This window comes from Stomoxys calcitrans, chromosome 5, assembly GCF_963082655.1.
Source record: "Stomoxys calcitrans chromosome 5, idStoCalc2.1, whole genome shotgun sequence".
NCBI classification, from domain to species: domain Eukaryota; kingdom Metazoa; phylum Arthropoda; class Insecta; order Diptera; family Muscidae; genus Stomoxys; species Stomoxys calcitrans.
In genome coordinates, this window is record NC_081556.1 from 95070460 (window position 1) to 95094523 (window position 24064).

Sequence of the window (24064 nt, forward strand, 5' to 3'; positions counted from 1 at the left end):
ATGAAATTAAGTTGGTTGTTGTTGTTGATGGGAAAAGTACTAGGCCTATAATGAAAATTAAATATTAATGGCTTGGTTTTTTGATCAAACCGTTTAAGCAAAGCTGTCTATGAGAAACAAGCTTCAACTTAAATGGGCAAAGCTTTATTAAAAAAAAATAAAAGTTTGTATAAAAGTAGCACTGTGAAAATACAGTATAGGTTTCCATTTCAATAAATCATCAGTGATTCATGACATATTTATTTTACAAATCTATAAATCTTAAATATTTGGAATCACTTAATTTCAAAATGTGAAAAACGTAGAATTATTATTTTACAAAAGTTTTTACTTGTGTATTCATGGCAAATGGGGTTAGTTGAAATACAAGTGATTCGCTGCCTCCGGCAGATGCTCTTGTTTGCTCAAGCTTTGCTAATGGATTATTAAGTTTACGTAATTGATTCATTCATAGAAGGTACAGTTCTGTTTAAAATAAAACTTAAAACGAAAGTATGTCTATTTAAGCACCAACACAAACAGCAATAAAAGTTACAAATATTTATGTACATAAAAAATGAAAATAAACAATAAGTAGAAAATAAAAGAAAACAAAATCTAATACTACTAATATTTGAATACTGTTTTGAACAGTATTAACCGTTAAATGAAAAAAGGACAAGAATAAAGATTTCATCGTAAATTCTAAAATTTTAGGAAAGTCTGGCTTTTCGTCTATCGCGACTCATTTCAAAGTACAAAAATAAATAACAAATACTTAAGTTCAAATGTGCAAATATCACTTAATTGTTTCTCCATCATGGTCTTCTTCCACTATCAGATTCTTGTAGAACAAGAGAGGTTTTGAGTACCAAATGCATATACATAGCAGTACTAAGGAATTGTTTTGTTGCAAGTTAATTAACTATTAAGTGGTGGAACCATTAAATGTCTCTTGCCAAGGACAAGAGTTCTTGCTTTCACCGCTCCACCCTTATATTTTCTACTCAATTGTGTTTTGCTCTCTTGCCAAACATGTATCCTTTCCATCGTTCGGCTGTTTGCGATATAATTGGATCGCTATCTATGGTGGCCAACAATAGAAGTTGGTTGACATGTGTAGCATGATAATCCCAGCGGGCTAAATTAGGCGCCACACCCAAACTTAGATGTCTCAAATCGTAACTAGTTCCCGAACCAGTGTCGTATAGTAGTAACATTTTCTTTAGCGACAGCATGCCCTGGTCGAAAAGTTTACCTGCCTCTTTTCCAATGAACGATGGTGCCGTCGAATTGAGATCATAAAGACCCAATAGGGAGTAAATGAAACCATTCAGTACAAATGAAGCTGGAGTTGTAGGATATTCTTCATACCTGTAAAAAGAAAGAAAAAAATTAATACTTATATCTTAAAGACAATTAAACGAAAGACAAGTAAAAAGGCCGAGCCGAACTTTGGATACCCAACACCTCGGGGATATAAAGGGTGATTTTTTTGAGGTTAGGATTTTCATGCATTAGTATTTGACAGATCACGTGGGATTTCAGACATGGTGTCAAAGAGAAAGATGCTCAGTATGCTTTGACATTTCATCATGAATAGACTTACTAACGGGCAACGCTTGCAAATCATTGAATTTTATTACCAAAATCAGTGTTCGGTTCGAAATGTGTTCAAATTTTGACAAATTTTGTTCAGCGATGAGGCTCATTTCTGGTTGAATGGCTACGTAAATAAGCAAAATTGCCGCATTTGGAGTGAAGAGCAACCAGAAGCCGTTCAAGAACTGCCCATGCATCCCGAAAAATGCACTGTTTGGTGTGGTTTGTACGCTGGTGGAATCATTGGACCGTATTTTTTCAAAGATGCTGTTGGACGCAACGTTACGGTGAATGAACACATTTCGAACCGAACACTGATTTTGGTAATAAAATTCAATGATTGGCAAGCGTTGCTCGTTAGTAAGTCTATTCATGATGAAATGTCAAAGCATACTGAGCATCTTTCTCTTTGACACCATGTCTGAAATCCCACGTGATCTGTCAAATACTAATGCATGAAAATCCTAACCTCAAAAAAATCACCCTTTATGTAAATCACCTTTCGTCATAATCCAATGAAAAATGCATAACTTATGCCCCCATAGCAGCTTTGTCGAGATATGGTCCGGTTTGCACCAAATTCGACACGGATATTGAGAGGTCTCATAAGTACATGTCATTGTTCAATTTTGTAGAACAAAATATTGGTCTTTTTGGAAGCCATATATATCCAAATAAAGACCGATCGAACCATATACGACACGGATGTCGAAAAGCCTAACATAAGTCACTGTGTCAAATTTCAGTGAAATCGGATAATAAATTTGCTTTTTATGGGGCCAAGACTTAAAATCGAGAGATCGCTCTATATGGCAGCTACAACCAAATCTGAACCGATCTGGGCCAAATCGAAGAGGGCTGTCGAATGGCCAACACAACTCACTGTCCCAAATTTCAGCGAAATCGTACAAAAAATTCATCTTTTTTGGGTCCAAAACCTTAAATCGATAGATCGGTCTATATGGCAGCTATATCCAAATCTGGACCGATTTGGGCCAAATTTCATAAAGTTTTTGAAGAGCCTAATGCAACTCACTGTCCCGAATTTCGGCGAAATCGGACAAAAAATGCACCTTTTATAAGCCTTAAACATTATACATTGTGTAGATCGGTCTATATGTCAGCTGTATCCAACTCTGGACCGATCTGGGGCAAATTACAAAAGAAGGTTGAAGGGCCAAACACAACTCACTGTCTCAAATTGCGGCGAAATCGGACAATAAATGCGCCTTTTATGGGCCCAAGAGCTTAAATCGAGATATCGGTCTATAGGGTAGCTATATCCAAATCTCGACCGATCTGAGCCAAACTGAAGAGGGATGTCGAAGGGCCTAACACAACCCACTGTCCCAAATTTCGGCGAAATCGGACAATAAAAGCGCCTTTTATTTCAGAAAGTTTTTGAAGAGCCTAATGCAACTCACTGTCCCAAATTTCGACGAAATCGTACAAAAAATGCACCTTTTATAAGCCTTAAACATTATACATTGTGTAGATCGGTCTATATGGCAGCTGTATGCAACTCTGGACGGATCTGGGGCAAATTACAAAAGAAGGTTGAAGGGCCAAACACAACTCACTGTCTCAAATTGCGGCGAAATCGGACAATAAATTCGCCTTTTATGGGCCCAAGAGCTTAAATCGAGATATCGGTCTATAGGGCAGCTATATCCAAATCTCGACCGATCTGAGCCAAACTGAAGAGGGATGTCGAAGGGCCTAACACAACCCACTGTCCCAAATTTCGGCGAAATCGGACAATAAAAGCGCCTTTTATTTCAGAAAGTTTTTGAAGAGCCTAATGCAACTCACTGTCCCAAATTTCGGCGAAATCGGACAAAAAATGGTCCTTTTATAAGCCTTAAACATTATACATTGTGTAGATCGGTCTATATGGCAGCTATATCCAAATCTGGACCGATCTGGGCCAAATTAAAGTAGGATGTCGAAGAGCCTAGCACAAGTCACTGCCCCAAATTTCAGCAAAATCAGATAATAAATGTGGCTTTTATGAGCCGAAGACCCTATATCGGCGGATCGGCCTATATGGGGGCTATATCAAGATATAGTCCGATTTAGCCCATCTTCGAACTTAACCTTCTTATGGACAAAAAAATAATCTGTGCAACGTTTTAGCTCAATATCTCTATTTTTAAAGACTGTAGCGTGATTTCAACATACGGACGGACGGACATGGCTAGATCGTCTTAGATTTTTACGCTGATCAAGAATACGTATACTTTATAGGGTCGGAATTGGATATTTCGATGTGTTGCAAACGGAATGGCAAAATGAATACACCCCATCCATCGGTTGTGGGTATAATAATAGATCTGGAAGATCATTGGTCGCTCAAATGAACTGAATTCTTTGAAATTTTGAATTTTTTTTTAAATAGAATGGTCTGGTAGGAGTAGTTTATACCGTTATTTTAAAGTAATCAAAAAATTTAATACCGGAAATTGGGGTCTAAAGACGATACAAATATAATTTCGGGAAAATCTGTGTACAATGCAAAAAAATCTGGCTCCGTAATAGGAATCTATATCTTAGGCTTTGCTAACCTGGCAACCGTAGTAGCCGTTGTGGTGGTCCTAGAAAGATATACTTTTACCGTTATATTGATGTACGCAAACAGTGCTGCCATTTTTGGTAGGTTCCTACTAAAATTTGTAGGTTTTTATTGTCTTGGTAGGTTGGTAGTCTGACCTCAATTTTTGGTAGGTTTTTCCAGCACATAAATACAAAGTTTATTACTGAAAAATTGCCGGAGATAACTTAAAATTAATTCCCTTCTTGTCGTTTATGTGTATTCGTAAAGAGTGTAGAACAAAACCATAGATGTCGAGGGGCCAAATACTGTTAAAAGGGGTCTCACTGCTTCAAATTAAGGAAAAAGGGTGTAAGTTCTGATATAGACTGTAACAGGTATGCGTGTTAAGGGATCTCTTCTAAATTCCCTAAATTCTTGGTATGCGGCTTTTGTGCGTTCAATACCTTCAATCGGCAAACAGGGCTATGTGGCAGGTGCACAAAAATGAGGGCGACATTTGTGCGGTACAGTACCATTTGGTATGGCAGCCATGTAAAAACTTCTCCACAAAGTGGTGTCGCACTGCAACACGCTGTTCGGACTCGGCTATGAAATAGAGGCCCCTTATCCTTGAGGTTAAACTTGAATCCGACAGCATTTTTCGAGATTTATCTTAAATTTTGGTAGGAAATAATTTTTTTGAGTGGCAACACTATACGCAATTTTACATTTTTCTACAAGGTTGTTAAAAGTGGAGTGCCAGTGCCATTATGTAGATATTTTAATTTTTCTCGCTCAAGTAAAGTACTTATATCTTGCTGTCCCGTATATTCAGGTCTATATTTCAGAGATCTTTTGCAATTCATATGGCGAGATATTGGATTTTATTGCCAAATGGGCTACAAATCTGTTCACATTCTAATAATGTTTTTCGTATTAAACTTTTAGACTCCTTTCTTCTGATTCCACTTAATTGTCTTTTTGGATGTCTTTTTTTTTGCAATTCTAACTGGGACTTGTTTAACTTTATAATTTGTAATTGAGTGCATAATTAAGCCTGGGGAGCCATTGAATTTTCGTATATGAATTTGATTATGTATAAAGTTTGTATATACATGTAGGCATACGTTTTTCCATTTGTGAATGTATTCTTAGTAATGCGTTTTTGGCCGCGAAGGCTTTTGTATTACCATCATTACCATCATACAATCCCATGGCAGCCGGTTGTACGCACCGGATTGACCCGATGGAATCTTCATCGGCAAGGGCTGCCGCCTCAGTGTACGTGTTCGTCTTTTTTCGTCATGGGAGAGGCACATCCCGGAGTGCCTTCTCCGCACGCTTCTGGTCCGTGCCGGGATTGAAAAGAACCCCGGACCCTGGTTCTGTTCCGTTTGCCAGAACCGCCTTCATCATCGGTCAGTGTCGGTGAGGTGTAACCGGTGCTTGGAGTGGGTACACTTCCGTTCTTGCTCTGGCCTAACTTCGCTACGGGAGTATAGTCATACTGGCTATGTCGCTAGGTGCTGTGCGAACATAGCCAGCAGTGGGTCACAAGCGTCGCCGTCGTCGCCTTCGGCGTCCTCGTCGTCGGACTATGTGACCCCCCCGACCTCTCCCGTACGGCAATTTATGCAACGACAGCACCCTAGCCCTACTATTGCCAGGCCAGTGCCGGGAAGTGTATCGTTCTTACAGTTAAACTGCAATGGACTGCGAGGCAAGATTGATGAGATTGTAGACTTTATGAGTCGGAAGAGCATATCGGTCGCAGCGATCCAGGAGACAAAGCTGACTAACACCTGCAGCTTGCACAGTTGTCACGGCTACAATGTGCTACGTAAGGATCGCTCAAGGAATGGAGGTGGGGGATTGGCCTTCGTTATACACCATTCCGTGCAGTATAGACCTATCTCGCCTGCGCTTGACGCTAGTGACCCATACATGGAATGTATGGGGGTAGCAGTCAGGTCTGGTACTGCCGAGATAGAGATATACAACGTGTATATACCGCCGGTTGGTAGCTGTGTCCCGATTAATGGCCAGGCCTACAGCCCCGACATAAGTGGGTTGCTATCTGGCCATGGTCGTCTGGTTCTGGGGGATTTTAATGCACATCACTCGTCATGGCATTCTCCCCTAGGTAACGACCAGCGTGGCATAGCTTTGGCAGAGCAGATAGATAGCTCCACGTTTTGCACGGTGAATGAGGATGCCCCCACTAGGATTACGAGGAGGTGCAGAAGCTCGCCAGACATCTCAATCGCATCCCCTGATCTCCTGAGTGACGTATCCTGGTAAGCCGTCATCTCTTTGGGGTCAGACCACCTCCCCATAATCCTCACCATCGACCGACCACCCGACTTCATAACCTCTGAGCGCCGGACGTTCATCAATTACAGGAAGGCCAGTTGGACCGGCTTCAGAGAGTATACCAATCGCCGCTTCAATGAACTGCCACCCCCCTCTGATGTGCTTGTGGCCGAGAGGAAATTCCGAGACATCATCAACGCAGCAGCCGCTCGCTTTATACCAGCCGGTCGAATACCGCAAGTGCGACCCAATTTCCCGGCGCAAGCAGTGGTACTCGCAGACGAGCGTGATGGGATTCGTGCTATGGACCCCGCTAACCACAGAATCAGCGAGCTGAATCTGGAAATAAACAGGGTAGTCAACGAACATAAGCGGAATTTGTGGCTGGAACACTTGGAGCAATGTAACTTAGGCACCGGTGCAGGCAAACTGTGGGCCACTGTTAAGTCTCTCTCGAACCCCGGTAGACGGGACGACAGGACCTCAGTCACTTTTGGCGAGATTACCGTGACTGATCCGAAGAGATGCGCCAGGTTGTTCAACCGTCAATTTATTGTGCATCCCGAAAGAGACAGGGCAAGGAGGAGAGCCATTCGCCATATTCGTGGTCTCCGAGCCGATGAACAGTCATCACAATTTACCGTGGGCGAAGTTACGAATGTCATCCGTGGCGCCAAATCTTCCAAGGCGTTGGGCCCCGACGGAATCTCTACATTGATGCTGAAGAATCTGGATTTACCTGGAGTTGAGTACCTTACCACTGTCCTTAACCTGTCATTGAACACTCTTATAGTTACCGATGTCTGGAAAATGGGCAGAGTGATCCCGCTACTGAAGCCTGGTAAAGACCCGAGTTTGGGGGAGTCGTACAGACCGATCTCCCTTCTCTCACCAGTGGCTAAGACGCTTGAGGCATTACTCCTCCCGAGCCTCGTAGGAGAATTTCCATTCGCCGAGCATCAACACAGATTTCGGAGACTGCACAGCACAACAACAGCCGTGGCTTCAATCAACCCAGGCCATGTGATAGGACGGTCCTCGTGGCACTGGACCTATCGAAGGCATTCGACACGGTCAGCCATGCCAAATTATTTGAGGACATCGCCAACACGTCCCTCCAGCCAGGCTTGAAACGTTGGGTCGCGAATTATCTGTGTGGCCGCCAGTCATTTGTGGAATTTAGGGATAAGAAGTCAAAACACCGTAGAGTGAAACAGGGAGTTCCCCAAGGTGGGGTGATATCTCCGGCTCTGTTTGACCTCTATCTATCCTCCATCCCACCTCCTCCAGACGGCATAGAGATCGTATCTTATGCGGACGATTGTACGATCATGGCATCATGAGTGGCCATTGTTGACATCTGCGATAGGTTGAACGTCTACCTCAACGAGCTTGCCTCATATTTCGCTGCAAGAAATCTGAAGATATCCGCCACCAAATCTTCAGCCACACTGTTCACTACAAATACGCGTGAGGTGAATACTGAGCTGACTGTGATGGTCGATGGAGAAAGTGTCCCAAAATACTAGGCGTCACATTTGACAGCTCCTACACTTTCTCCCCACATGCCACAGCAATCTGCAATAAAGTCAAAAGTAGAAACAAGGTCCTCAAGTCACTCGCTGGCAGCACTTGGGGCGCAGACAAAGAAACCTTGTTGACCACGTACAAAGCAATTGGCCGGTCTGTGGTAAGTTATGCAGCACCAGTGTGGTCACGTCAACTTTGTGACACGCAGTGGAATAATATTAAGGAGACAAAGATCCTACCAGTGCGAAGACATAACTACATGCTGTCTAAGCAATACCTTTTGGGCTGTTATCGCAGAAATCATCCAAATCATCATCTTATGGATAGATACCCACCGCCCAGAAGCCTTAAGGTAGATCTACACGATCTAGAGCGTGAGGTCCAGCGCTACAAGAGAGAACCTCTAGATCAAGCGGCATATCAAGCGGGTCTGAACAACATTCATGCAGACACGGTAGCAGACGCGTTAATTGGCTACCGGGTGAATGTAGTCCTTGGAGAACGACCACCACCCATTGCACCCGAAGAAATCGACCTCCCCCGGCAAACCAGAGTGGTTCTGGCTCAATTACGTTCCGGCAGATGCACCCGCCTCAATTCCCACAGAGCTAGGATTGATGCCGACGTGCAAGATGTATGTCCCGATTGTAACCAGGGACCGCACGATACACGTCACCTGTTTAACTGCCCGGCCAGACCCACTCGACTCAGACCCAGATCCCTGTGGACGCACCCCATCCTAGTCGCGGAGTTCCTGGGTCTTGACACTCAACAGAATCAAGCAGACGAAAGATAGTACACAATAAACTGCTACAACAACAACAACAACAACCATCATAAGTCAATAAATAAAAAAAATTGGACAAAGCACATGCGCATGGAGATGAACACGATTTTGATCTCCGATTTGTTTGATGTTCATCGTCATAACGAGAAGCTCGCATATCAAAAATAAAACAGCACGCGTGAAGCGTGATTTTTTGCCATCGGCTATTTCACATGCGTGTGAGCTCTGCAAAGACGGTTGCAGTGAAGTGAGTAGCTGCAAATGCGGCGACGGGCGAAAAAAGGACCATGATTTGTGGATCTGCACATGGAATGTCCACACTCTCTATAGAGAAGGAGCAGTATACGTGCTAGCGGATATATTCGAGAAGTACAAGGCAGATATTACCGCCTTACAGGAAATGCGGTGGACTGGGAATGGCGTCACTACAACACCAAACGGTGACGAACTATACTATAACTGACATAACACGAGGCATGAATTTGGCTGTGGATTTGTGGTTAGTCGGAGACTGAAACACCATGTCTCCAGCTTTACTCCGGTAGATGAGAGGCTAGCCACAATCCGCATAAAAGCCAAATTCTTCAACATCAGCCTTATTTGTGCCCGTGCCCTGACAGAAGACAACGACAAGCAGACCAAGGATATTTTCTACTATCGCCTAGAGAAAGAATATAACCGCTGACCCCGCCCATGATACTAAAATCGTTCTGGGAGATTTTAATGCGAAGATAGGGAAGGAAGACAATTTTGGTCTAACATTCTAAAAGTTTAGCCTCCACGAGATAACGTCCGATAATGGGTAGTGGCCAGATTTCAACATAGAAATATCCACAAAGCCACATTGCTGTCACAACTGCTGCTCATAATGGCGTAGTGGCAAACCATTGTCCACTCCATGAAAAATTCTGCGAAATCCGTACTTGGATACCGGAAGTCTCCCCAAGAAACCCATGGTACAAACAAGAGTGTCGAGATGCTACTGAAGCCAAGAATGCGGCATACAGAGCAACCCTGCTGTCACAACTGCTGCTCATAATGGCGCAGTGGCAAACTATTGTCCACTCCATGAAAAATTCCGCGAAATCCGTACTTGGATACCAGAAGTCTCCCCAAGAAACCCATGGTACAAACAAGAGTGTCGAGATGCTACTGAAGCCAAGAATGCGGCACACAGAGCAACCCTGCAATCAGTAGCAACGCGCCAGCTTAAGAAGAGAAATCGGGAGAAAAGGAGAGAAGAGAAAAGCCTATTCCGCAGAAAGAAAATAGAAAGGCGACGGTGTGTGCGAATTAAGATTTACCTGAGTCAGAATGAAGTCCTGAAATTCTACAAAAGAATTTAACATCAAACAAATGGCATTGGTGCAGTCACATCCTCCTGCAGAGACAAAGAAGGAAATCTGGTAACTGACACAGATAGCATACTAAGGATATGGAAAGTACATTTTGCCCAACTGCTAGTGTCCGACGATGGCGGCGAAGAGGATATCGCGGAACCAATTCCTGATAATGGTATAGAATGTTTACCTCCTAGTCAGAATGAGGTCCAAGTAGCAGTGACCCGACGGAAGAACAACAAGGCAGCAGGAGCCGACGGGTTTCCCGTTGAACTATTTAAGATCGGAGGCAATACGCTGAAAAGGCGTTTGCATCAGCTTGTCTGCGCAATCTGGCTAGAAGAACGCATACCCTATGATTGGAACCTCAGCATACTATGTCCCGTACTCAAAAAGGAGACAAAACGAAATGTGCCAACTACAGAGGAATAGGTCTCCTCCCATAAAAAATACTCTCGAGCGTACTGTGTGAAAGACAAAAACCTAAAGTCAATGAGATAATTGGCCCTATCAATGCGGCTTTAGGCCTGGTGAACCCACCCTAGACCAGATATTCACACTGCGCCAAATTCTGGAAAAGACTCGAGAAGGACAAGTCAACACCTACCATCTCTTAGTTGACTACAAAGCCGCTTTCAAGATATTTCAAGCCATGTCTGAGTTTAGTATCCCTGCAAAATTAATAAGATTCTGCAGGATAACACTAGCTGATATGTGTTCCTCAGTAAGAATAGGAAAGAATCTTTCTGAACCATTCAATGCCAAACGAGGTTTCAGACAAAGAGACAGCCTATCGTGTGATCTCTTTAATATCCTGATGGAGAAGATTATACGAGATGCATATGTGAATAGATATGACACACTACTCTCTACAGAACACATGCTACTCGCCTATGCCGACGATATCGACATCATAGGTCGGTCAACGGAAGTAGTAACTGCAGCCTTTGAAAGAATCGAAAGAAAGTCAGTAAAAATCGGCCTGGCAGTAAATGGAGATAAGACGAAATGGATGGTTTCAACTCCCAAAACGCCTTGTACAACCGAGTAGATAAAGAAAATGGAGAAAGTTGGGAACCACAACTTTGATATAGTCAGCAACTTTATCTACCTCGGCACCGCCTTAACCGAAATGAATGACACCAGTTTAGAGATAAAACGAAGAATAGTCAGCAGTTTAGAAACAAGACCACCTCTAGACTGACGAAGATTACACTATATAAGACACTGATACTATCCGTGTTGTTATATGGTTCTGAGGCATGGGTACTTGTAAAAGCAGACGAGGCAGTGCTTGGAGTATTTGAGAGAAAGACTCTTCGTAAAATATATGGACCGGTTTGCGTTGATGAAGAATAAAGGCGACGTATGAACCACGAGCTGTATGACGACAATAGCATAGTTACACGTATCAAAATACAACAGCTGCGTTGGTTAGGTCATGTTGCCAGAATGGATGAAGCTCCAGCTCCAGCAAAGAAATCTTTTGAAGGCAAACACGGTGGTACACGCAAACCGGGAAGACCAAAAGCCCGATGGAAAGATCAAGTGGTGGGAGACACCTCGAAACATGTTAGAGATTTTAGACTGAGCGCAGAAGATCGAGGCGCTTGGAACGCTATTCCACGTTCGGCTTGTGGAACAAATGTTCTGTCATAACCAATTAAAAGTAAAAAAATATATAGCAAGTTAGCAGTCACACTATCACTTGTAAAATATACATACTTGTTATTGTTTTACTATAGGTCTATTGACACTACTCACCAAAAGTATTTATCCATAAACTGTGCCAGCACACCACCATCTTTCGAAAATATACGATATGGTTTCAATCCCAAAGCGGCCGACTTTAAATAACGTTTATCGCCTGAATGCCAGTAGGCTCGTGCCAATACAGAAATGGCATGACCTTGTCCCATTGCAGACAACCAACCTGGTTTAAGCTCCGTGAATCCATTTAAACTTCGTCGCACTGGATTGGGCCAGCCACCAGTGCGTAAGTCTTGATGATTTATGAACCATTCGGCAGCATCATAAAAATGGGCCAAATGATTGGTGGTCGATAATGAAACGTTGTCGAAAAAGCCTATTCCCATAAATGATATAGAGAGCACACGTAAATCCGATCGTTTCACTTTATTGGTGGACTTCTTTGGATTCTCAATAGAGAGACCCTTTTGTATATCAATATGAAGATCTCTGATTAAATGCCTCCATTTATTAAGGCTTTGTACACCCAAGCCATAGTAAATATTGTCTTCTTGTACACTAAGAAGTAAATCGGCTGGTATATAGTGAACGCGATAAGTACGTTTAGTCTCGTGATTTTCCACAGTGACCAACAGACTGCTGCTATTTGTTATCAACAGCAGATCGACACCTAATACCAAATCCAAAGCCTGATTGATATTATTCAATGTAATGGCACTGTCAAAGTCAACGGCAGTTTCATATTGGATGACAGATGAATTAAATTTAGGATGCCAAATTCTTGAAAGATTGCTGCTCTTTGGGACACTCCACTTGTTGCGTATGCTGTCGGCATTCTCCAGTATCTAAAGAAATTAATATTTTAAACCAAAGCATAAAATTCGTTTTTCATTCTGTAAATGGTTGAATTTGTATGATATGTTAACTTACATTTATCCTGGGTGGTGGTTCGGTGAGATTTTTACTGTAATGTGCAAGAGCAAATTGAGCTACTTGCGTTGGGTAAAAATATCCTTTCTTTTCCCACTGGGTGCTAATTGGAACACCCTCTGCTGCGCTTATACATTTGACACGATCTCGAGCCTGTAACAAAAAAAAAAAAAATATATATATATATATATATATATATAATTTATAATCATTGTTTTGGAATATATTTATTGTTTGCATAAATTACCTCAAACGTTGTTGCTCGAGCTTAATGATCTTTGTGCAGTATGTGGGTAATTTTGTGTACATTACAAATATGGGGAAAAAATCTTTGAAGTTGACCCACAGACATTTGACAAAATTATCCTAATATCGGATACAGTTAAATACTTGGGTGTGGTTTTGGACAGGTTGCTATGCAGAAGAGCCATAGGTTAGAAATGGGGACACAAACGCAAGATTACCCACTAGCTCTACAAAAATGTGATCAGTTCAATTCTGACAAACGATTCAGTTGTATGGTGGAACGCAGTGGAGAAGAAGTGCAACGTAAATATATTACAACAGGTCCAACGGACATGTCTTCTAGTCATAATGAGGTCGAGTGTGAAACACGAATGAATGAGAATAGCCGTAGCACAAATGCCAACTGGAAGCTGTTGCTACAGGGGTTGGAGAAGATGGGGGAGAGAACTGGAAGAGGCGCCTGCGTTGTAGATCAAGAGACCGAGTTATTCTATCGTCTGCCTGATCACAACACAGTTCTTCAGACGGAGATCTGAGCGATCATGGAGGAATGCGTGAACTGGTATTATGCTAATACGACCCCTGCGATTATGAACGTGCGCACAGCGAAAGGCTATTTGGGCGGTTAAGTAAAAGTTCGTTGGGTGCCGGTCCACAGTGGTGTTAGGGAAATCTTTGGTGGCAATGCGAACTCTGTTAAGATCATAGACGAAGGACAGACATGTACATCGTTAAAACGAAAAGGCTGTATAACGACAAAACAAAATTTTATGGAGGTTTTCGTGATAAGACGACATGGATAATACTAAGGGAAAGTAGGAGATCCTAACTGTGGGCACCACATGGGCTGAAACTATAAGCTACAACTTGTGTGAAGCTAAGCTCAAAGCTATCGGGCGCGTCCATAGATTGCGGATAGTGGAATATTTCGTATTTATGCAGAGTACCTGCAAATGCAGCCGCGGGTAGTCAGCGATAACAAATGGTCAATGTCAGTTGTTTTTCTTGTTGTTGTAGCCACATTCTCATTTGGAGGTGGACCCTCGTTAAGCTCCTGTAGGTGAGCAAGCTCGATCCGTTCCGATCGCCGCGGAAACAATGTGGCCATTGGTTATTTAAAAGCGCCAATCATTAGCCTTTCCATATCGACCATCATAGGCACTCAGTATTTGTGCAAGTACTGCCCAGCCTCTCACTGGGACTCTCCGCTCGATACGGCTGATTGTCCGCGACTGCTAATTTGATTGCTACTCCGAAGGACCGATCGCCGTGGAAACATGTTGGCCAATGTTTATTCAATATTTGTGCAAGAGTCGGTGCCGCCCAGCCTCTCACTGAGACTCTCCGCTCGATACCGCTGATTTATCGCGACTGCTAGTCCGTATGAAGCATTCAAACTAAAGCTCAATGTTCCTGCCTGTGTGGTGCTCATAGCTATCCCGTGCCGGGTCAACATCAGTGTCTGAGGCGAGCATCGGATTTTTGAGCAAGCGGCTCGCGACATCGAGGGATACATGTGCGATAACCCATGCGGTTGAGGCGCGGGGCCAATAACTCGCACACGGAAGTATAAGTATTACTTTGAGAAACAAAAGAATAATAAGAGCGGACTCCCCTAACGTTGATGACCCACGCAAACGAAAAAAGTACCACGATCTGCGTATCTGCACCTGGAATGTACGGACTCCTTATACAGAAGGTGCAGTTTAAGCACTAGCGAATGTGTTGGAAAAGTAAAAGGCAGATATTACCGCCTTACAAGAAGTGCGATGAACCGGGAATGGCCTTAGAATCGTTCTGGGAGATTTTAATGCAAATATACAGAAAGCCACCCTAGTGTAGAGGTTAGTATGTCTGCCTGTGACGCTGAAAGGCTGGGTTCGAATCGTGGAGAGAACCTCAGAAAATATGTCGGCGGTGGATATACCCTCCTAATTCTGGCGATATTTGTGAGGTACTTTGCCGTGTAAAAACTTCTCCCCAAAGAGGTTTCGCACTGCGGCACGCCGTCGGATAGCATTAATTGATATGTGAGAAGTTTGCCCCTTTTTCTTAATGTAATGTTCATGGGAAATTTTGCATTTTGATAGGGAAGGAAAATATATTTGTTTTAACTGTTGGAAAATTCAGCCTCAACGAGATAACGTCCGATAATAATGGGTTGAGGCTTAAAGATTTTGGCGCGGTTAAAAACATGGTAGTAAGCTGCAACAGATTTCAACATAAAAAAAAATCACAAGGAAGGCGTGTTAGATGTACGTGTGTTAGATGTACGATCAATCCGAGGAGCGAGCATGGGTTCAGACCATTACCTTGTTGTAGCAAAGGTTTGGACCCGTTTGAACATGGCGCAAAAAGTACGATCTGACACTGCACGAAAGCTGGTCATTCAATAGCTGCAAACACAACAGATGGCAACGGCTGCTCCACTCGACTGACCCAACTGTTTGATGAAAGCACCCTGTCCCGATGATATAACGGCGCAATGGCAATTCATTACCCACTCCATGGAAAATGCCCCGAAATCCGTACTTGGGTACAGGAAGCCTTTTCCAAGAAGCCCACGGTACGACCAAGAGTGTCGAGATTCTACGAAGCGAAGAATGCGGAATATAGAGCAACCCTGCAATAAGTAGTAACGTGCCAGATGAAGGAGTGGTATCGGAAGAAAAGGACAGAGGAGTAACGTCTATTCCGCAGAAAGAAAAATGGAAAGTAACATGAACCTTTGAAAGAATCGAAAGGCAATCAGTGAAAGGGGATCTGACAGTAAATGGAGATAGACCAATATGGATGGCATCAGCTCCCAAAACGCCTTATACACCCGAGCAGATAAAGAAAATATCTACCTCGGCACCGCTGTAATCGAAATGAAGGACACCAGTTTTGAAATGAAGCAATGATTAATACTGACCAACATATGCTACAATGGATAAAGCAAGCCGTTTAGAAAGCAGGTCACCTCTTGCAGGCGAAGATTTCAGTATACAAGAAAGTGATACTACCCGTGGTTTTATATGGTTCCGAGGTATATGAGTACTTGTGAAAGCAGACGAGACAGTGCTTAGATTGTTTATTTGAAAGATTCTTTCTAAAATTAACGGACCTGTTTGCATTGATGGAGAGTATCGGCGTCGTATGAACCATAAACTGTATGGGCTGCATGACGATGTTAGCGTAATTAAACTTATCAGAATGCAACGGTTGCGTTGGCTAGCTCATGTTGTCAGAGTGAATAAAGAAGCTACAGCGAAAAAATCTGTTGAAAGCAATCACGACCTAATGTTCGCTATCCGCCCGGCACGGGATAGCTGTGAGTACCACACAGGCTGGAACATTAAGGCCCGATCTGTGTGGTGTTCATGGCTGACACGAGAAGCATAGCTGCGAGCTACCGGGCGCGTCCACAGGTTGCGGATAGTGGAATGCTGCATACGAAATAGCTGCAACGGCAGTCGCGGACAATCAGCGGTATCGAGCGGAGAGTTTCAGTGAGAGGCCGGACGGCACCGGCTCTTGCACAAATACTGAGTGTCTATGAGGCTCGATATGACAAGGTGAGTTATTGGCGCCTTTAAATAACCAATGGCCACCTTGTTCACGCGGTGATCGGTCCTTTGGACCGGAAAGAACTAGCTAACATACAGGAGCTTGACGAGGATCGCCACCTCCACATGAAAATGTGACTAAAACAACAACCAAATTTCCGTTGGGAAAGATTAAGTGATGAAACATATTTCGAAACTTGGTGTCAGACATTTTAGAAGGAGTGGTAAGATCAAGGCGTCTAGAACGCTATTGTAAGTTCGACTAATGGGGCAAAAGTTCTGTCATAGCCAAGTATAGTAAGGAAGGAGGTCAGTACATCGGCGTTTGGCGTCTATACATGTTACACAGGATTTCAGAAGCGCCTACACTTGATAAGTGCAGCTGGCGACGCTGAGTGAAGTGTATGTGGAGAGGATGACGAAATTTTGGAGCATTTCCTATGCCAACGCCTAGTATGAATTAGGGGCATAGCATGGAATACATAGCTTCCGACGCCCTCTTTAATCTAACCTGGGTTAATCAATACCCAGAGGGCTTTCTAAGCTAATGGTCATAGACCGATTCAGACCATGGATGTTGAATTTGAATATTAAATAACCGTTATTACTTTTAAATATGCTTAGACGATTTTGTTCTCTTGCCTTACCTCAACATTATAATTTTCAAAGTACATAAAAAGTCCTTTGGAATCGTACTTTGCTCTCGGTAGATTTATTTTCGCCGTACTATGCATCCAAAGAAACTGTTGCTCAACAGCTTGTCCATCGTTGCTATTCCCATCCAGTGTTTGTGGCGAAGACGGATTACTCATCGAGCCGGAAATATCAAAATATGTGCGCAAAAATGAAAACGGCACGTACACTTCACGCGCCTCTTCATCACGTTTACAACTTATGGTATACTCTTGATTTATTAGGCACTTGATGTCCTGTAATGGAACTGAGTTTTCATTTGCACCATCACCACCGTCATCGCCAATATTATTATTGATCAGATCTGAGCTACTGCCTACAGCATACAACTTGGGATCCCAATGCCGCACCAAATCTCGAGGAAATATAAATTCGGCGCAACGCATATAAACAGCACATGTTATAACCACCTAGAAATTTACAAATAAATTCAGTACATCAACATCATATACTAGGAGGCTTTTGGGAAAACTAGACCATTAACTTACCACGGCTATTGTTAGTAAGAGTAATACTGCCTTTAGATTTAAGCGCATTATAAATATTATAATTGGCTCACGCTGCAATAGAAAAAAAAAATCCAATGTCAATGGCATGGCATATAAGGCTATGTATATGGCTAGCTATGTATATATAGTATTTTTTCTGTTTGTAAACAAAATAAAAAAATAAATAAGTGAATGCATTCCCAAGAATTTGTATACCGACAGTGAAATTTTAAAGTAGACCATTGTATCAGTTCTTACACTTTGTTGTGAGCCGGCGGTTTGATAACATAAACTTGTTCCTTTATATTATGTGGGGAAATTTTCAATGCAAGTGGTCACCTTCGCTGTCTGTTTGTTACTGTGAGTCGGTGTTCATCTAACCTAAATATGCAAAGCATTGGTAGTGGCCCATGTGTAGAATAAGGTATTTATAATTAAAATACGATTAGTCTGTCGGATGATCTGTTTTGAGTGTCTATCGGGTTTTGTTGTCTATTCGTTCGGCTTCTATTATCCTCATTTGAGGTTGTTTTGTTTGTGCTGAGGATGACTAAGATGACACAGGTAGCCAACTATTGCACTGAAAAGGGTCGTAGTCAACTATTGCGCTGAAAGTGGTCGTTTGTGTGTGAAGCAAGGAATTAGGAACAAAAAAGGTTATAAAATAATTACCAAAACTAATCTAATCAGATATGATACTCTTAAGAAGTACGAGTACGAGGTGCAGTAAAAGGAAAAGGAATTCAGGCAATTTAAATGCAGTGCTGAAGCAGCAGATACTTGCATAACTACGGCATATTTGAAAATCTTGTATACGCAAATAAGGAAAAGTAAGTCCTTATCGTGAGGAACCTATAAACTTCAGTTCTTTGGGATATCTTAGATTAGGTTCGGTTGAAAAGAGGGTGCAGATATTAATCCGCCTCATGCCACTATGGACATACACCTAAGCCAGTAATCGGCTTGTTGTACGCTATAAAAACTATAAAGTACCCTCTAAAAAGAAAATTTTAAATTACGAATTCCGTGCTATTTACAAAATTCTTAATTGTTTTCAATACCACTCCCCTAAGTTGGTTCATGCCTGATATTGTGTCTCCACCTATGTACCGGAATCTGTTGGACGCGAAAGCCGGGCAAAGGAAATGCTCCAACGTCTCATCATCTTCCCCGCATGCCCTACACATGCTATCACTTGGCGCACCGATTTTACATAAGTGAGCTCGTAGTCCCATGTGTCCCGTTATGATACCAATAGCTATACTGACCTCCTTCTTGCTTCTTTCAGTAATAGCCTCGTCTTCTCACGATCTGGATCCCCCCATAGGATTTTCGCCGTCCTACCGACCGTTTCGCTGTTCCACAATGCTGCTTGCGCATTCGTCGCCCACTCCTTTAACTCGGACTGCGTCGACCCGAAAGGCTTCGGGTTAACCAAGTTTATTGACGGCAGTCCTCTGGCCTTCACCGCCAAATCGTCTGCCCTTTCATTTCCACTTACTCCGTTATGGTCCGGCACTCAAATGATGCGGATTTTCCCATCCTCAGAGAAGGCGTTAATCTCCTTCTTACACTGCAAGACTGTTCGTGACCTTACCGTCCTGGTAGTTATTGCTCGTATGGCAATTTTTCTGTCGGTAAAGATGTTCGCACTCGGCGTCCTCGCGTTAGCACCACACTACTTCATGCATTCCGTGATCGCCCGGATCTCCGCCTACAGGACCGTATTATGGTCAGCCAGTCTAAAACAGATCTCGGTTCCTGGGTTCTCAATGTAAACCCCCAGGCCCACTCTGTCCTCTAGCTTTGGGATATCTTAGAAACGAGAATAATCTTATATGGGGGGCAACGTTAAAGCATATAGAACGTTGAGTTGTTTTGAATCTTAAGAAGTCATAACTTGGTATCGGTTTATATGGGGACTATATCTATTTGTGGACATAACAGGATGAATTTTAGTGTAGATATTGGATGGCATGCATGTAGCCTCGTATTCTCCATACTTTCGTTTGGTTATGTCACAGCTTGTTGGCCAGTTACATGCCATAAACGTTCGTTTGATATGGATCGAGGTCATTATATTTTCAATATTCTTCGAAGGCATCGGTTTACGAACATTTGTAATTTATTGGTTATGGTGCTGGTGATAAGCCAAGTTTCAGATCCGTATATTATTATCGATTTAACACACGCATTAAATATTTTAATTTTTGTGCTTAGCTCCATAGTTTCTGATGCCCATATATTGCCAAGAGATTCAAACGGGATTTGTGTTGTTATATGGTTCTGAGGCATGGTTACTTGTGAAAGCAGATGAGGCAGTGCTTGGAGTATTTGAGAGAAAGATTCTTCGTAAAATATATGGACCAGTTTGCGTTATGAATGCGTATGAACCACGAGCTGTATGACGACGAAAGTATAGTTCAAGATACCAAAATACAACGGCTGCGTTGGCTAGGTCATGTTGTCAGAATGGATGAAGAAGCTCCAGCAAAGAAGTCTTTTGAATGTGGCAAACGAAAACCGGGACGACCAAAAGCCCGATGGGAAGATCAAGTGGTGGGAAACACCTCGAAACTTGGTGTCAGAGATTATAAAATAAGCGCAGAAGATCGAAGCGCTTGGAACGCTAGCTAACGCTATTCTACGTTCCGCTTGTGAAACAAATGTTCTGTCATAACCAATTAAAGTAAATTAAAGTGTACATCACGTTTCAGGGCACTCTCCTTTAGTTAACGGCCAGAGGGGCATAGCTTTGGAAAAAGAGATTGAAGGCTCCACGTTTTACATGATGAATGAGGATGCCCCCACTAGTATTAGGTGGAGGTGCAGCAGCCCGCCAGACATTTCCATTGCATCCCCTGATCTACTGCAAGACATAACCTGCCAAGGCGTCATTGCTTTGGGATCAGACCACCTCCACATAATACTCACCATCGACCGACTTCATTATCTCTGGTCGCCAGAGGTTATCAGTCAGAAGAGGGCCGATCGGGTCGGCTTTGAAGAGTACATCGCCGTTTCAGCGAGCTGCTAGTTGCCGAGAGGAAATTCCGACACATCACTAACGCAGCAGCCGCTCGTTTTATACCATCAGGTTGCATACCCCTGCGGCGCAGGCAGCGGTACTCACAGATGAGCTTTATAGGATTTGTCGCAGGGACACCGCATACCCCAGAGCGAGCTGAATCTGGAAATAAACGGGGTAGTCAACTAACATAAGTGGGATATGTGGCTGGAACACTTGATGCAATGTAAATTAAGTACCGGTGTAGGCAACTGTGCTTCACTGTTAAGTCACTCTCGAACGCCGGAAGAAGGGATGGCAAGTTCTCAGCCACTTTTGGCGACATAACTGTGACTGACCGGAAGAGATCCGCCCAGTTATTCAACCGTCAATTTATTGACCATCCCGAGGGTGGCAAGGCTAGGAGGAGGGCCATTCGTTGTATCCGAGCCGATGTGACGAAGTAACGAATCTCATTCGTGGCGCCAACTCATCCAAGGCGTTGGGACCCGACGGAATCTCTACACTGGTGCTGAAGAATCTGGATCTGCCTGGAGTCGAGTGGCTTACAACTATACCCATGTACCTGTTGTCTGGAATATGTACAGAGTGATCCCGCTACTCAAGCTTGGAAAAGACTCCAGTAAGGGGGAGTCGTACAGTCCAATTTTCCTTCTCCCACAAGTGGCCAAGACGCTTAAGGGACTACTCCTTTCAAGCCTCGTTGTAGAATTTCTATTCGCCGAGCATCAGCATGGATTACGAAGACTACATAGCACAAAGACTGTTATTCATGACATCACCGCACACAATTGCCGTGATTTAAACAGCCCAGGCTATGTGATAGCATAGGTCCTCGTGACACCGGACATATCGAAGGCATTCGACACAGTCAACCATGCCAAACTATTTAGGGGCATCGCCAACGACAGCCAGGCCTGAAACGCTGAGTTCCGAATTATCTGTATGGTTGTTGTAGCTTGTGTAAAAGTTCTCTCTTGTAGCGCTGAACTTCCCGCTCATGTAGATCCACAAGATCATGAATACCTATCCTCAAGATAATGATTTATATGGTCTCTGCGATAACAGACCAAAAGGTATTGCTTTAACAGCATGTAGTTGTGTCTTCGAACGGGTAAGATCTTTGTCTTCTGATGGAGGTGGTCTACGTGAGAACTAAAAAGACAGCCCGTCGCAACTCCAAGAGCGACATTCTAACATATAGGAATATTATTCCACTGCGTTTTACAGAGCTGACGAAAAACAGACCGGCCAATTGCTTTGTACGTGGTCAACAAGGTTTCTTTGTAGGCACCCCAAGTGCTTCCGGCAAGTTACTTGAGGACCTATGGCAAATTGATTTGGCATGTGAGGAGAATTTGTAACAGCTGTCAAATGTGACACCAAGTCACCTGTATTGCACAGCAGACACAAACTTAAAGATCACAATGCTTAAAATGAAAGATTTGGTTTGGATAGTGGTGAGAACAATAAGCTTTTTTCAGTGATAATCCAGCAAAACGAATGGCAAACTGAAGAAAAATGTGCTGAGTATTTTTTTGTTTAGTTTTTATGATAATTAAGGACAATCTCGGACGTGATTTGCATTAACTATAGTACACATAGGTATAAATTGCGCCTAGTAAATGACTTTATGATGTAAGCAAACTTAAATTAATTTAACAAAAACAAAATAGTTACGTGTTATATGAGCTAGTGTAGTATGAGAATGTATTATTGCATATAGTTTAAATCACAATACTGGTGGCTCAAGTTAAGCAAAAGTTACGTTTTTGCAAAATCAACGGCCTTCAAATGAAAACGTACTTTTAATTTAGCTACATTTATTTATGCAGTCATTTTTTTTCATAAATTAAAGTTTTCACTTTTTCTTGAAAAATTGGAACAAAACTCCTTCAACACTTGTCGTTCATAATGTTTTCCGAACTGTCGGTACTGCCCTCGTACAATGCAAGTGTATTTATGACGTTTACGTTCTGCCTATCTATAAATAGCAGATTTAAAGAAAAACAACAACAAACATAACTACGAAAACAGGTAAACATATGTATATGGGATACTACACTAACAATAACAACTACAAATTTTAACATGAATGAACAGATTGTTTTTGTGGATTATTAAAAATGAGATGGAATGGATAAAAAGGAAAGAATACGAACTCCAAAACAATGTTACCTTTGTATATGATCGCCTATGTTGTTGTGGGTTAATGATAACTAACCTCTTTTGTAGGTTGCTATTCGTAATGTTGTCAAAACTGCTGATGATGGAAAAATGTTGCGGAATCAATAATTTTGTTTCGGAATTTTTGTCACAGTTTGGAGTAGCAGTTTTGTAGCATGACCGCATTTTTACATTATTGCCTCAGTTTTACTTTGCACATTCGGTATCTGGCTAATATCCATGTATGCAACGAAGACATTACAACTTGCCAAAATCACACAAGCTATACACTAAACAACAAGATATGTTTAGTACATATTATACTTTATCATAACTTTTTTTATTTGTTCATTCACATTTCAAAGCTATTTTTATTGCAATTTAATAAATGTAAGTTGGTAGCCGTAGCTGTGAACGGTATTTGTTGTATTTACTTTTTATTAAGGGATCTAAAAGTCGACTAATCGATAAATCAAATTTTTGTGTAAAAAAGTCGAAGTCGATTTTTACTAATGTCGATATTCTTTTGTAGGAATTTGTAGTAGGCCGTTTATACGGTACATCATGATGGTAGTCATACAGCACGTTTACATTGAAGTTTGTATGATCTGAATTTAACTACATTCAGAAATAAATCCTGCCCATTCACCATGGTACAATTAGGAGGTAGCGGCAAAAAACAGAGGATTTAGCACTTAAATCTCGATATGGCCATAAATCCGTATTTAGCGGCCAATGTAAACTTATTTATGCTGTATACGCGTTGATTACAGCTTTTGCCAAAAACAGTACATCGATTTTTTTTTTCTTTCGAAAAAATCGAGTGATTTTGATATTTCAGCTACGACTGATGGTTATGTATCCATGTGATTCGTACAATGATCACGGATCATGATGTGCCATGTAAACTGGCACTTTCAAACAAGGTATCAAATTTAAAAATCGGACCACAAATGCGCTTTTCGCAGCCCCGGGCATCCTAAGGCCCTGTAATTTTTGTTTGCGGAAAAATATAATTAATGTAATGCGATAACCACCTTCATCCTCGGACTTTAATTTTATTGAAAGCCTTGGAATGTTGGAAAAATCAACCGAGAAAACTGCAAAACCAAAGAGGTTTATTTAAGGCCGGAAAAATAGCCTGGAAAGCAATATCTCTTGAAGTAATTAA

General features: G+C 42.3%; 1 protein-coding gene and 1 long non-coding RNA gene across 3 annotated transcripts; one reads left to right on the plus strand and one right to left on the minus strand.

Annotated features, from left to right (window-relative positions):
* Window positions 1–72: 72 nt before the first annotated feature.
* LOC106091743 (D-glucuronyl C5-epimerase) lies at window positions 73–23333 on the minus strand. Of its 2 annotated transcripts, none has more exons than XM_059368478.1 (6): window positions 22906–23333; window positions 17700–17771; window positions 17166–17621; window positions 12725–12877; window positions 11849–12639; window positions 73–1353 (listed from the first exon to the last, which is right to left on the minus strand). In XM_059368478.1, exons 1-6 carry the CDS (start codon window positions 23077–23079, stop codon window positions 987–989), a joined length of 2013 nt encoding a protein of 670 aa, XP_059224461.1. In that variant the 5' UTR covers window positions 23080–23333; the 3' UTR covers window positions 73–986. The 2 variants fall into 2 exon arrangements, with proteins under 2 accessions (XP_059224461.1, XP_059224462.1); XM_059368479.1 differs by having other exon boundaries at window positions 22952–23028.
* Window positions 22592–23313, plus strand: LOC131997583 (uncharacterized). Its single transcript, XR_009398284.1, has 2 exons — window positions 22592–22764; window positions 22831–23313. It is a non-coding gene; the product is annotated as an uncharacterized LOC131997583 (long non-coding RNA).
* Window positions 23334–24064: the final 731 nt, after the last annotated feature.

What these genes read in the sequence shown, in the direction of transcription:
- LOC106091743 (XM_059368478.1), bottom strand. Translation starts at nt 23,079, where the DNA reads ATGCGGTCATGCTACAAAACTGCTACTCCAAACTGTGACAAAAATTCC. An exon ending in AACCACCACCCAGGATAAAT is followed by an intron (nt 12,640 to 12,724) that starts GTAAGTTAACAT and finishes TAATTTCTTTAG; the next exon opens with ATACTGGAGAATGCCGACAG. An exon ending in TTTATGGATAAATACTTTTG is followed by an intron (nt 1,354 to 11,848) that starts GTGAGTAGTGTC and finishes TTCTTTTTACAG; the next exon opens with GTATGAAGAATATCCTACAA.